General features: G+C 34.8%; 3 protein-coding genes across 3 annotated transcripts in view; 1 reads left to right on the top strand and 2 right to left on the bottom strand.

Moving 5' to 3' along the window:
• Positions 1-5,079: 5,079 nt before the first annotated feature.
• HELRODRAFT_161299 (hypothetical protein) lies at positions 5,080-6,306 on the bottom strand (the record flags this gene model as incomplete). Its single annotated transcript, XM_009021232.1, has 2 exons — positions 5,080-5,294; positions 6,177-6,306. 2 exons carry the CDS (start codon positions 6,304-6,306, stop codon positions 5,080-5,082), a joined length of 345 nt encoding a protein of 114 aa, XP_009019480.1.
• A 4,778-nt stretch (positions 6,307-11,084) lies between these two features.
• On the bottom strand, positions 11,085-13,237 carry HELRODRAFT_188565 (hypothetical protein). Its single transcript, XM_009021231.1, has 4 exons — positions 12,650-13,237; positions 12,240-12,440; positions 11,967-12,177; positions 11,085-11,740 (listed from the first exon to the last, which is right to left on the bottom strand). The coding sequence occupies exons 1-4, from the start codon at positions 13,183-13,185 to the stop codon at positions 11,492-11,494; spliced, it is 1,197 nt and encodes a 398-aa protein (XP_009019479.1). The 5' UTR covers positions 13,186-13,237; the 3' UTR covers positions 11,085-11,491.
• Positions 13,238-13,517: 280 nt separating this feature from the next.
• The window catches only part of HELRODRAFT_161297 (hypothetical protein), a gene marked incomplete at both ends in the record, with an annotated part of 1,136 nt that continues 335 nt past the window's right edge, over positions 13,518-14,318 (top strand). Inside the window, 3 exons of the mRNA XM_009021230.1 lie at positions 13,518-13,582; positions 13,685-13,769; positions 13,869-14,070. Of these exons, the coding sequence (XP_009019478.1) occupies positions 13,518-13,582; positions 13,685-13,769; positions 13,869-14,070 (352 nt within the window). The remainder of the gene's footprint in view (positions 13,583-13,684; positions 13,770-13,868; positions 14,071-14,318) is intronic.

The following is a 14,318-nucleotide window of genomic DNA, read 5'->3' as shown; positions in this document are numbered from 1 at the left end:
CTTCATCATCATCTTCATCATCCTTATTACCATCTTCTTCTTCTTTTTCTTCATCATCATCTTCATTGTATACTCGATTTAAAAAATTCGTTTGCATTATGTTTGAACAAAATTTAACGCAATTCGTTGATGTTATTAGGCAACAGTTGTTGTTGTTGTTGTTGCTATTGTTGCTGCTGTTTTTGTTGTTGTTGTTGTTGCCGCTGTTTTTGTTGTTGCTGCTGTTGTTGTTGTTGTTGTTGCCGCTGTTGTTGTTGCTGTTGTTGTTGTTGTTGTTGCTGCTGTTGTTGTTGTTGTTGCCGCTGTTGTTGTTGCTATTGTTGTTGTTGTTGTTGATGATTTTTTCTAGTGATGGTGTGGTGATGATGTGGTTGCCTTCGATGCACTTTTAGTCAGCTGAAACGTTAATCACGTTGCCAAATAGCCTTTTATTAGTATGGGTTTGTCATAGATGAACAAATATTTGCTAATCAACCTAAATAAATAAATTCATATAGAAGAAATACTCTTGCCAGATGCAGAAATAAAGAAATAGATATGTAATCGAACTGTTAAACAAATTGACAAACAAAAACGAATGATCAAACGAACGAACTAACAAACAAACAACAAAACAAACAAAATGAACAAACAAATAAATGAACAAACAAATGAATGAACAAACAAATAAATGAACAAATAAATAAATGAACAAACAAATTAACAAATGAACAACCAAATGGGCTAATGGATATTTTATAATTTTTAAGATCTTGAAATAATTAGAAATATGCGTTTTGCAAGGAAGTTATTTGTTCAACGATATGTACAGACAGCTTCATTTATTTAATTCCTGTGACGAGCAGCAATCATTCTTCAAGAGCAAATTTTCATCATTTATTTAAAATTAGGGATGTTGCTAGCAAGGAAAATGCATGAAATTGTTAAAATTATGGAGCGAAACATTGAAGCAACATTATGTTCTTTTCTTCAGAATTTTTAATTTTGTCTGTAATATTCTGTGTGTATTTTTTCAGTTTGTTGTCTGTGTTTGCGGCTACTTCTAATGTTATTTGCAGTTTGCGAGTGTATTAAATAACTCATTCAGGCTTGTTGTCATTTTAAAGTTACACAATTTTGGCCATAATTTTTGCTGTCTTGGAGTGCCATTTTGATTTGTGTGCCCTTTCGCTTCTGAAATAAATTGTTCAAAAAAAAAGAATGAACCAGCAAACAAGTGAACGAACAAAAACACGTTACGTTCGCTCATGTACAAATATTTCATATTGTAGAACGAGCATTTGATTTCTGTATACATGCTTCCTTCTAATTTTGTATGACTTAATATAATTTGAGATTTAAATCATTAATAATTATGTTTAAAAAACTTTTAATTATAGAAAAAATATGCATTTCCATTACACGTGTGTCGGTGTGTTTGTGTGTTTGTTTGTGTGTGTGTGCGTTGTTAAGCGTGCGTGTGTGTCTGCGTGTGTTGTGTTGCAAAGAATTCAATGGTGTGTTGTGTGAATGATTTAAATGTTGTGTTCTGTTTGAAGGATCCTTATGATGAATCGACATCAAGCCGCATTCTTTCATCTTCTTCTTCATCTTCTTCTTCTACTACTACTACTACTACTACTACTACTACTACTACTACTACTACTACTACTACTACTACTACTACTACTACTACTACTACTGTGTATCATAGTCCAAGTAACATGTGTAATTGGGCATTCTTTAGAAGCCATTAAATCGTTAAACGTTAGATTTGTCAGTCTGGTTACCTGCGTGTTGTATTCATGAGGTGAGGACAAATTTGAAAAGGACAGATAAAGTTTTTCCGGTAGAGTAACTGAATGTAAAAATTTGGCCGCAGACGGGAAGAAACAACAAAAATGTACTCCCTACTAAATATTTTAATTCGTCACTACTTTTATCTTTTAAAAGGCCGACAATTAAATTAAAATAACTTTGGTGGGAACAAACAACCTTGTGAGATAATTCTACGTTATGAAACACTATTCGTCTGTCTGTCTGTCTGTCTTTGTGTTTGTGTGTCTGTTTGTGTGTATCTGTATATATGCCTGTGTGTATTTGCATGAAAGTATGTTTAATCAACATTTAGTTTTTTGTATTTTTATCTATTAATCAATTCTAATACACTTTAAAAATGTTCAAAGAAGTTTTATGAATAAAAGTCCTTTTTGTATTTGCTTAATATGAAAACATTTTGCAGAACTTCGTCAAAAAGTCATCATTTTTTAAATATAAATTTTGCTTGGCAACTATCAAAGAATGAGACAATATGTCATCTGGAACGGTTTTTAATTGCTATTAAAAAAATCTTTTTACATTTCGAGACATCGATTGATTTGGTTATAATGCAGGGGTGGGTAAACTTTTTGCTGTGAGGGCCGCATTGAGAACTATTTTATCTTTGAAGAGCCGCATATGTACTTAAAAGCAATCGTTTTCGACCCGGGAAAAAAGTTTTTTAAGATTTGTGGCTTCCTTTTTTGGTCATAGTGTCTACCTGACGATCTTTTTTGGCGAACAAGGCCTCGCGAGTCTGTCCACGGGCCGTAGTTTGCTCACCCCCTGTTGTAATACATAGGTGAGGGTTTGCTGGTTTAAAAAAAATAATAGGATAAAAATAATATCAGCCATTGAAAACATCGAACAGAAACCTGAATTAGATATTTATAAAATACATCTTCGCGTTTTAGTTATTCATTCGTTTGTTCACTTTATTAATCAATCTATCTTTCAATCATTAATGAATTAACTTGTTAACATTCATTCATTCATTCATTCATTCATTCATTCATTCATTCATTCATTCATTCATTCATTCATTCATTCATTCATTCATTCATTCATTCATTCATTCATTCATTCATTCATTCATTCATTCATTCATTCGTTCATTCGTTCATTCGTTCATTCGTTCATTCGTTCATTTGTTCATTCGTTCATTCGTTCATTCGTTCATTCATTCAACGTACTTGATTTCCAACTTTATAAACAAAATAAATGGTTGAACGTTGTCACCGCTCAATTTGTTTGTTCATCCGCTTAAAATTTATTAAATAAATTTTGTTTGATTATGTGTGTGGGTAGTTTGTGTGTGTGTGTGTGTGTTTGTTTGTTTGTTTGTGTGTGTGAATGCTTATTTCCATATAGATATAAATATATTGATATGAATAAACATACATGCAGATAGAGCGTGTTTTAATTGCTTTGGAAAGAGATAAGGACAATGCCTGTTTAATATTTCAATTTGATTAGTTCTGCTCTTGCTCATGTTGATGGTGCTGATTCTGATGATGAAGGAAACTGTCATCATCATCATCGTCATCATCATCATCATCATCATCGTCATCATCATCATCATCATCATCGTCATCATCATCATCATCGTCATCATCATCATCATCATCGTCATCATCATCATCATCGTCATCATCATCATCATCATCGTCATCATCATCATCATCATCATCGTCATCATCATCATCATCGTCATCATCTTATTTACTGTACAAACCATTCATCATTGCCACGTTTAATTAATCGTAAACATTTGACGTCATCATCATTATTATTTATCATTTTGCTATATCATCTTCTTTCTCCTATTATCGTCATCATCGTCGTCGTCATCATCACTCCATTAGTCGTCATCTGTTAAGAATAATAATGATAATAATAAAAATAATAATAATTATAATGGCTATGATCATAAATGCATTAAAAAAACTGACGCTGAACACATTGGGTGACACGTTCATTTTTATAGATCCATTTTTTCCGCAAATTTTCATCATCATCATCATTATCACCATCATCTTCTTCTTCACTACCAACGACGATTAATCTTTAATCACGTTATCAACATCATCATCGTAGTAGAAATATTATTATTAATATTATTGTTGTTGTTGTTGTTCATAATAACTAACGCTTTTAAATATTATTATTATTATTATTCTGAGTAGTAGTAGTAGTGGTGGTAGTAGTAGTAGTAGTAGTGGTGGTAGTAGTAGTAGTAGTAGTAGTAGTAGTAGTAGTAGTAGTAGTGATGGTGGTGGTGGTAGTAGTAGTAGTAGTGGTGGTGGTGGTAGCAGTAGTAGCAGCAGTAGTAGCATTCAGCAACGATCATCAGCACATCCATCCACTCACACTTACAAAAAGCAGACGTCCCCCCTTATAGCGTTGAGAACGTTTGATTAATTTTTAACTCAATTCAATTTTTAAATAATTTCTGTAAAAAAAATAACTCCAAAGAAATTAAATATTTTATCTTTTTAAAAATATTTTCATTCCATGCGTGTTCTGTTCATTTTATCGCTAAGATTTTAATTCATTTTTCACGACTCTGTTTGAAATTTTAAAAATATTTGAACAAAAAATATTAAAAAATGTTTCGCCATCATCAGCCGCAACACACGTATGACACACATACACGATTGAACATTAGGGAAACCACGAAAATGGGTTTCGTTTTTAGTAGTTATAAGATAGATTTTTTAAGATTTTATTTTCAAAAACTTGATAAAATTATTATTAAAGACCTGATTAAATTTTTGTCTTTATAACGCGATAGCCCTGTCAAAAACTGATCCGTTTATGTGAATGCTCATACATGAAACTTTAAAGTTAGTTTGTACGAAATGTTGTTGATGTATGCTGTAGTTGTTCCATGTGTCTTGCTGTTTGTATATTGTTGTTGCTTGTGTGTTGTTGTTGCATGTGTGTTGTTGTGTGCATGTATGTTGTTTTGTGTATGCTGTTGTTGTTTCATGTGTCTTGTTGTTTGTATGTTATGTTGTTGTTATTTGTATGTTGTTGCATGTGCGTGGTTGTCTTTATGTTGTTGTGTACATGTGTGTTGCTTTGTGTATGCTGTTGTTGTTTGTACATTATAAACTTGTCGTACATGTTGTTGATGTGCTGCATATTGTTGCATGTGCACTCCTAGCAAACTGTCCTTTATTTCAAACTACCATTACATGTTCGTGGTTGTCAGTCAGTTCGTATGCAATGTATGTACACATCTTCTCTCTCTTCCTCTTCATCTCCAATTTATATTTTTTATTTCTCCTTATCTCTTATTTTTAAGAAGAGTTTTGTAATGTTCCTCTCAATAGTCCTCCTACGTACACGCGCGTGTGTCTCTGCTAGGTGCATGCGTGTTGCGCAACAAACGATGAAACATGATTTATGTGCAGGACCGCTGTATCTTTTACAAGCAAACAATCCTTTCTTCATTGATTCCTTCATCGATGGCCATTTGTACATGTGTGTGTCTGTGTGTGCGTGCGTGTGTGCGCGTCTGTGTGTGTGTGTGTGTGTGTGTGTACGTGTCTACATGCATGATTCCATGTTTAAAACGCATTTCTTGGAAATGTTACAAAACTTGACAATGCGGAAATTTTATAAAATCTGCTAAAACCATTTTTCACTTGTTTGTTTAATTTTTCGTTCTTTCATTTTAGAATAAATGCCCTCCGGATGAGATTTATGGATATTTATTGCATTGATGCATATTCCAATCAATATTGACTACATTAAATACAAATGTATGCACACACGCATACATCAAGCAACAGCGATAACACATGTGCGTACATGTAACATATGTGTGTGTACGTTTTGATTATTCTTCAAGAAGTTAGAATCAAACAGATGCCGGAGCCGTTACAACATGCGAGACGGTAATTATAAAATGATAACGGAGTTGTAACGGAAAATTAGTAAGCATGGAAAATAAAATAATGATCAAAACATCTTTCACTCCACAGATACTGCAAGACCATGACATCTGACATAAATGACCAGCCACGATGAACTTTGCTGTGATTATTTCTTTTTGAAAGTATTCACTTGATATCATTTGCTCGTTCAATTTTCAAATTCCTTAAATAACATTTATCAATCACCTAAGCACAAATAAACCCATATAAACAAATTCATCGTCGTCTCACAATTGTTAAAATTTAAAATTTTTCAAAAAACATAAATAAACAAGAATTAAACAAGAATTAAACGAAAATTAAACTGAACTCAAATGATGGGAATGAGTTTTTTTATTTTATAAATTTAGGTCGATGAAACGGTAGGATGGCGGGGCGGTGCGCTATTTGTATAAGGAAGATGTATTGTTCGTTGAAGCAGGCAAGATGGATGACTCCTGAGATAAGAGGCGAAGATTGCAAGGACCGTCTGATCATTCCATCTCTTCTGCATCCTCAACATCAAATCCCCATCCTTTTTTTTTTCTTCCTCTTCCGTCGTCCTTCTTTTATCACCACTTTCCATTTTTTATCATTTTCTTTCTCTAGAAAATCATCTTCGTCCCCCTTATTCTTTCATCATCATCATCTTCTTCTTTATTTTCTTCCTCCTCATCATTATCTCCTTCTTCCATTCCAGCAAACGCATACAAACACATGCATGCATGCATGCATTCAACGAATTATTCAACAGACCTGCATGCATCAATGCATCAATGCATCCTACCTTAATCGTAGCCCCTTCAACAAACACACATCAACAAATTAAAAAAAAACTACACATCGATTCGTTTGCAAGTTTCTAAAGTAAGTCTCAGACAGCGTGATAACTTCGGCTTATTTGCGGTTAGTGCACGATGAAAATTTGATTTAAGAAGACTACGATTCGCCACACGTGCGTGACGCAGTGATAGCGCGTGTATACATACATGTGTCTGTCTGCTTTGTACGTTGTGTGGTCTGGATAGTTGTGTACGAACGCCGTGTTGTTGGTGTGGAAAGTTCAGTCTTTGTGGTTCGAAAAGTTGAAAGCGTCCGTGAAGACTTGAATACAACGCCATATAAACTGTACAAGTACATATAATGAATGATATAATAATTTTTGAAGCAACAACAACGCAAACCATTTACCTGAGATTCTCACACACACTCGTATTTTGCAGAAACATAGGCAGGTACATACACACATACACAAACAAACGAACAAACAAACGAACAAGCAAGCCCGGTGCCTAGCATTCGTTACACGAAACAAACACATACAACTACTACACTGAGCACTTAAATTCCATCGACAATTATTTTTAATTTGCATATCGGATAAGGTGTTTGTGTCAGAGAAAATTGATCTGATTATGCCACACACATGTTGTTTCGATCCCCACCCAGCACAACACTCTATCATCCAATTACATTCAAACAATCACGCTACAAGTATGGTCTTGTTTTGTGTGTGTTGTGTGTTGTGCGTTGTATGTGTGTTATGTATATGTTATGTGTGTGTTGTGTGTTTGGTATGTATTTTTTATCTGCGATTATATTAAAATAATATGTAAAACGCCGAAAATAGTCTGTCTCAGTTAAAAGATATATACGTACGTGCATGTGTTTGACTAAGTAGTTGCGTACGTGGAGGGTATTTAGTTTATTGTGTGCGTGTGGTTTGGTGTATGTGTGAAAAAATGTATGCGTGTGTGTCAACGCAACTGATGGTTCAGCACCGAATCGGTCCATCAATTATTTCAAATTGAATTCATTCCACACCGTGCAGTTTGAGGTCACAAACATCTTTCAACATGAAGTGAGGAGGAATGTCGTATGCATGGAATACCTTATCAGAGGTGTCTTTCGTTCTGTGTGTCTGTGTATGTATGTGTGTTTGTGTGTGTATGTGTGTGATTTTAGTGTGTTTGTGTGTGTGTGTGTGTGAGTGTTGTTGTTGTTTTGTTGTTGTTGATATTGAAGATGCAATTGTTGATTTTATTATCTTTGGTGTTCGTAATGTTGTTGTTGATGACAGATTCATTTGCGATGATGTTGTTGTTGATGTTGTTGTTAGAAGATAATGTTGATCGGATGGCTTGTTATTATGTTGGCAATACTGTATTAGTAACCATGTGTTGTTAACGTTTATGTTGTTGGTTTGTTAGTAATGCTGTTTTTGTTGATTCTGTTGTTGTCGTTGTTGTTGTTGTTGCTGCTGCTACTACTGCTGATAATGATGATGATGAAAATAAGAATGATGATGAGAATGAGAATGATGATGATGGTGGTGTTGAAGTTGTTGGAGTTTAATCATTCTCTTCTTGATTCATTTAATTTTGTTTTAAGCTGCATATCATTGGCTGGTTGATCGATGTTTCATCCATTTATCTATTCAGCCATCCATTCATTATCTGTCCATCTACCCATCCATCCATCCATTATCCATCCATCCATCCATCCATCCATCCATCCATCCATCCATCCATCCATCCATCCATCCATTAATTATTGTCCGTAATAATTGGATCAATTGGATCGCACCTAAACTGCAAATTTCTCTGCATCGTGCACTGCATTACGCACATTAGGAATGCAATGAAAAGCGTTGTAAATGTTAACAACAGAGCAGTTTTTTTTTATCAAAAACAATTTAAAATTAAATTTCAATGGATTGTTTTCCATGGCATCTTCAAATGGAAAAATGTTTCGTGACATTTCATATGAGAGGGTACGGTCGAAATGAAAGCATTTTTCGTTACCTGCTGCATTCTTGTTCTTTCTTTGCATTCCATTTTCTCTGCATTTATCAATCATTTAATCAATCAAAAGCTATTATAAATTACTAATCACTCGATCATTCATCCACCGTTCATTTAACAATCGTGCATTCATTCATCATTCTGCTATTCATTCATTCATTCATCATTCTGCCATTCATTCATTCATTCATCATTCTCCAATCAACTACACACATCTTAGATCTTAGTTCGATCCGTAGCACTCAGTTCGATAAGAAACTCATCACTAACACCAACAGCCAGCTACAAGTGGAAGATGATAATCACACTTGCAGGTAACGGATACATAAACATTTTATATAAACATTATTACAACATAAACAAACTATACAGCATATGCAATACACACACAGGCACGCAATGCAGACACACACCAACAAATTTAAACACATGTACATGCATACACGCAAACAAACTTACACATACCCACACGCACACGCACACACGCACACACGCACACATACACACAGTAACTACTTTCCTGTGAAACTTCAAAGCTTCAAACATTTATGAAAACATTCCGAATTATTTTTCTGTCAGTTTTTTGTTTACAAGTCATTTAGACGTGTTGCGATGTTCAAATGTCAACATCATACACTCGTCATCAGCATCACTACCACCACCATCATCATCAGCATCACCATCATCATCAGCATCACCGTCATTATCATCATCACCCCTACCACCATCCTCATCGTCATCTTCTACAAACTCCTCATTTCATTTATAATCCACATCGCTCTCCCCACACCCCCTAGCCATTCCATTCATTTTGCTGAAAAATTTCAATAATTGTGAAAATTCTATCAATCAAAAACGAAAAGAGAGCATCACAAAGACGCATGCACATGAATAAAAACAAACAAAACCACAAACATACAGGCACGGGCCTTCAATTACATACACGAACACACATACACGCACACACATACACGAACACACATACACGTTCAAACATACACTCTCAAACATACAAGCGCACAAACATACACAAATCAAAACTTTGGAATTGACATTTGGTGGCTGACCCTGATTACGATCCATTCTTCACCACCAGCCAACCTGCCAACCTGCCCTTTCTCTTCCCGCCAGCAAAATTATTTCAAGAAATAATTTACAGACGCACTCATAAAATATTCCACAGACCGTCCGTCTAAAAATATCATTCACCAAATGATTCAATGAATGTTCACGCATTAACCTGGCGATGAATGATGAAGCAAATGAACAACGAACGAACGAGTGGATGAACGAACGAACGAGTGGATGAACGAACGAATGAATGGATAAATTCTCCAAATCATTCTTCCATCCAAAACTCACTAACATCCCCACTAACTATCTCTCATTCAACATATTTGAATAACAGCTTCGTCATCATAACCGCTGTCGTCGTCATGTTCATCGTCATCGTCGGTCACCACCAGCAACACAATCGTCTTAATTTTCTCGTTAAATTTATTTTTACTGAATTATTGAAGATAACTCGCGAATAGTAAATTAAAATTACTGCATCGCCACACCACCCCGTCTTTCTTTCAAATGCACGTCATATTTACCTATTCATCGGCAACAGAACACCTTTGCAGTACTTCTCTTCTATACTTTGTTCGTGTCCAGGGCGCTATATAAATTAGTCTTACTGAGAAACTGAGTGTGTGTGTGAGTGAGTGAGTGAGTGAGTGAGTGAGTGAGTGAGTGAGTGAGTGAGTGAGTGAGTGAGTGAGTGAGTGAGTGAGTCCATAAAATATATTATATTTTGTCATCATTTAACCACTATCACCATGCAGCAGATCGTGTCCCAAATGTGACAACACCTGCAATCCTACAATGTCACTTTCTCACTTTTTTGTTCGTTGCTTTACAAGTTTGCGTTTCTACGCGTACGTTGTACGCATCTAGCTGTACATTTTTTTTTGTATGCACTAAAATTAAGTGAACTCCATACTTTACGTGTGCATAATAATTGTCAGTGGTGAATCGTGAATGTAGTCTTGTGTGCTTATGTGTGTGTGTGTGTATGTGTGTGTGGGTGTGTGTGTGCATGCATGAATATGCGTGTGCGTACGTGTATTTATACTTTTCCCAATGTGATGGTACGCAGACGTGAGTGTTCTAGAGAAACATGTTTGGTTTGTAAAATTCGATTCGACACCACTTCACATATTTTTTTATTAAATTAATTTATTAATTTGCACACCTTTTTCCTGCTTTAATTCGGAAGCGTTTTTTGCTGACTAGCGTTTCTTATCTTAAGTCAGAGGAAGAGTTGCAGATCCTGGTTCATGCTCTTCATCATAGCTGGCATGTTACATACACTCCGTTGTGTTGCGTTGTAACGTCTTGTATCGTGTTATGTCAATGTCATGTTGTGTGATAGAATACATCTTAATATGGAGATTCATTATTTCAGAGGTCCAGTTAGTGAGAAGAAGCTTATTCGTTCATTTTACTGCAACTATTGTTTGCAGTTACGCTACAGAGGAATATTGAAATATGTGATACATCTTATACAATACACTTTAACAAGTTGAGAATGGTTTATAAGTATGGAGCATTATATCAGTCATTGAATCAAAATATTTCATAATTAAATGCTAATTAGGTTAATAGATGTTTGTAATTTGTATAAGACAGCTTATATAATTCCTAATTCAGAATTCATAAAAAGATACTATTTCAATAAAAAATAATCAATCAATCTCAACTGTTAAAAAAACATCAGCCTGCTCTAAACATGTTTACTGTATTAATATCACTGTTGCTATAACTTCAGTTCAAAATGTACCAAACAGTTAAGCCATACAAGGTAATAAAATAAATCATGAGGTAAAATGAGAAAATAAAATGATCTTTTACTAATAACTTATTCCTTAATGCTTGTTTGTGTACAACTTAACAAACTATTGTTAGCAAACGTAAATGTAATTAATCTGATGGATGGAAGGTGACGGAGAAGCTGGTGGTCAGTGACTCCTCCGTGAACCAGTACATTGCTGGAATGTACAACATGTCACCTTCGCCCAACAGTACCGTTTTGAATGGAATCTTATCAAAGTTCGGGCATGTCTCATAAGGTTTCAATCGTTCTTTTTTTTTCTTTGAAAAGTCGTTTTCTTGTGGCATTTTATCTGAAAATTCAGGGCTGTAAAGTTTCAAGCGCTTCTGGCCAATTACCTGTTTAATTGAAAAATTCAACTGCTAGCGTTAGCTTAGGTGTGATATTGTCACATATATTTAATCAAAACTACAAAATTAAAATTCAAGCTTCATAATAAAAACTTTTCATTTCATCAATCAAAAAATGAACTGGAAACATTTAAAAAATTTCATCGTCTAACATAATTTCAATTCTGCATCCAATCAAACCATACAAAAAAAATGTAAATTTGCGAAACCTGACCTGACAGAAGAGCAGATCAATCCCATCCCTGCGTAGTGGCGATCTTGAATTAGCCGGTCCGAACCAAGTCAAGATTTTCACGTCTGAGTTTGGTTTCACCCAAGATTTGCAGTAGATTGGAAGCTGTATATCCTGCCAGAGTCTATCAACTTGTTCAAACAGTGGGTGTTGAGTTATGTATCCTTTCTTATTATTTTCTTTATTGATGAAACTGAAAATTAAAATAATTTTTAATTTTAACTTTCTAAGCAGAAACTTTCCAAAATGACCCACCAATCGATGAACTTGCTGATGGACATGAATTGTTTCTTCCTTGGATCATGAGTGTATGTTTCATTCAGCTGCACGGGCACTGTTCTCCAACCAGCTACTTTCTTCAGATATCTTAAACTCCACTTGCGCGTGCTCATTGCAGGCCAGTCTTGCATGCAACTCTTTATTATAACTGGATTTCCATCTTTCATTACCGTTTCCCTGCAGAGGTTCATTCATGTTGGAAAAATTGGAATGGTAAAATTAACTAAATTGCGGCATAACATGTTTACAATCTTCGAGGTTGAGAGTACATAAAATTTTTTTTAATTAATCAAAACTTAATGAGAAGTATGTATTATTTGTATATACTATTGTATCGTCATTCGACGTTGAATAATGAAATACATGCTAATGAAGACGGCGCTAACCTGAAATACCCCTCAGTTGGGCTGTCCAATATCTGAACACATTTGTTCTGTGTAGGTCTGATCCTCATATATTGTGGTTCCTCATTTTGTGGCGAAATGTTGTAGAAGATGGAAATATGTTGATGTACATCTGTTGCCAATTTAGCTAACACACTTTCACGCCGTAGGCAGCCAAATATTAGTCCCAAGTCGCACAGCTTCATTAAATTTTTCAATTCCCAAATACTCAAAGGACCGTCTCTGGAATTGTGATATCTCAGTTCATTTACACATTTAAGACTAACGTAATTGGCGTATAAACCACATAACGACAAGCAGACGTTGTTCCATTCATCGATATATATCATTTCCCATAAATAATTTAGCACAATGTCGTACATGTTGGAGCATTCGTCATTGCACGAAAACCGTATATCAGGAATCCAACGTTTTATGTATGACAGGAACGAAAATCCATACCTCGAACCGTTAATAGAAGAAACATTTTCTCGAATTTCATGATATATTTCCGAAAAACTAACTCTCAAATCTCCCATTTTTTCAGCCAAAATATCAGCACTGAAAAATTATTACAACCTGTATTTTCTAGTATGGGTTTGGCATAAACAAAACTTTGGAGCGTACGCAAACAACGTTAACTTAATGCGACGTCTTGTAAATGTCGTCTCTGTACAGTTTACGATTAACGTGCGCTTATATAAATTTTATACTGAACAAGTTACAAACTATCCTTATCAGTTGAAAATGGAGTTCACCCAATAATCACAACAAAACTAAAATAAATGTTGTTCAAAATCTATCTAACCAATGTTATGTACCATTATTTAAAAATGTTTCTCAGTGAGTGAGCTGAATCCAATCAGTGTGAATGTGGTTCATTTCGTTGCAGAACGATGCAGACGTTGGAAATTTCAAAACATTTTCCACTCCAAAGTTATTATTATCATTACTTGTTAATGTAAAAGTTGCCATGCTTCGATTTGTATGGCTCAACAAAAATTTGAATAATAAACACTCTCAAACAATAAAACTCAGGTCAAATGAACTCTCGATAAACTTGAATCTCAATTGCGAGGTGCCTCCGAATCCTTCATTTAAAATTTTTTTATTCCGACTCCGGGTAAAAATTTCTAACTTAAAATTTTTGCTTTACAATTTTATTTCAATCAATCAATCAATCAATTAGCTTATAAAGCGCTATTTCCGCGATGTTCAACAGCGCTCCTCAATGAATTTTGAAAACAGATGGGTCTTGAGATCCGCTCTGAACTTCGCAAGTGATGGAGAAATAGTTAGAGAAGTAGGTAGAGAGTTCCAGAGAAAAGGACCAGAAAAAGCAAAAGCAGATTTGGCAAAAGAGTGTTTAACACGAGTTAAGAAAAAGCGAGAAGAAGAAGACGATCGTAAACCGGGGCGTTTAGGTTCAATTAATATATCTGATAAGTACTTAGGAAATAATTTAGATTGAGACTTATACATGAACGTGCAAATTTTAAAAATTATTCTATATTTTATAGGTAGCCAGTGCAAGAGAACAAGATATGGAGATATATGAGAAAAGAAAGGGGCACGAGCAACTAGACGAGCAGCAGAGTTAAAAGCTTTACTTAAAGGATAGAGTATAGAGTCAGGAAGACCATAGTAGAGCGAGTTACAATAATCAATCCTA

Source organism: Helobdella robusta (assembly GCF_000326865.2).
Source record: "Helobdella robusta unplaced genomic scaffold HELROscaffold_3, whole genome shotgun sequence".
Taxonomy (NCBI): Eukaryota; Metazoa; Annelida; class Clitellata; order Rhynchobdellida; family Glossiphoniidae; genus Helobdella; species Helobdella robusta.
The sequence above is the reverse complement of the archived record's forward strand: the minus strand, read 5'-3'. Positions and strand labels throughout refer to the sequence as shown.

Coding starts and splice junctions, on each gene's coding strand:
- HELRODRAFT_188565 (XM_009021231.1), bottom strand. CDS start 13,185: ATGGGAGATTTGAGAGTTAGTTTTTCGGAAATATATCATGAAATTCGA. Junction 12,178..12,239: donor ATCAGCAAGTTCATCGATTG/GTGGGTCATTTT, acceptor TTTAATTTTCAG/TTTCATCAATAAAGAAAATA. Junction 11,741..11,966: donor TTGATCTGCTCTTCTGTCAG/GTCAGGTTTCGC, acceptor TCAATTAAACAG/GTAATTGGCCAGAAGCGCTT.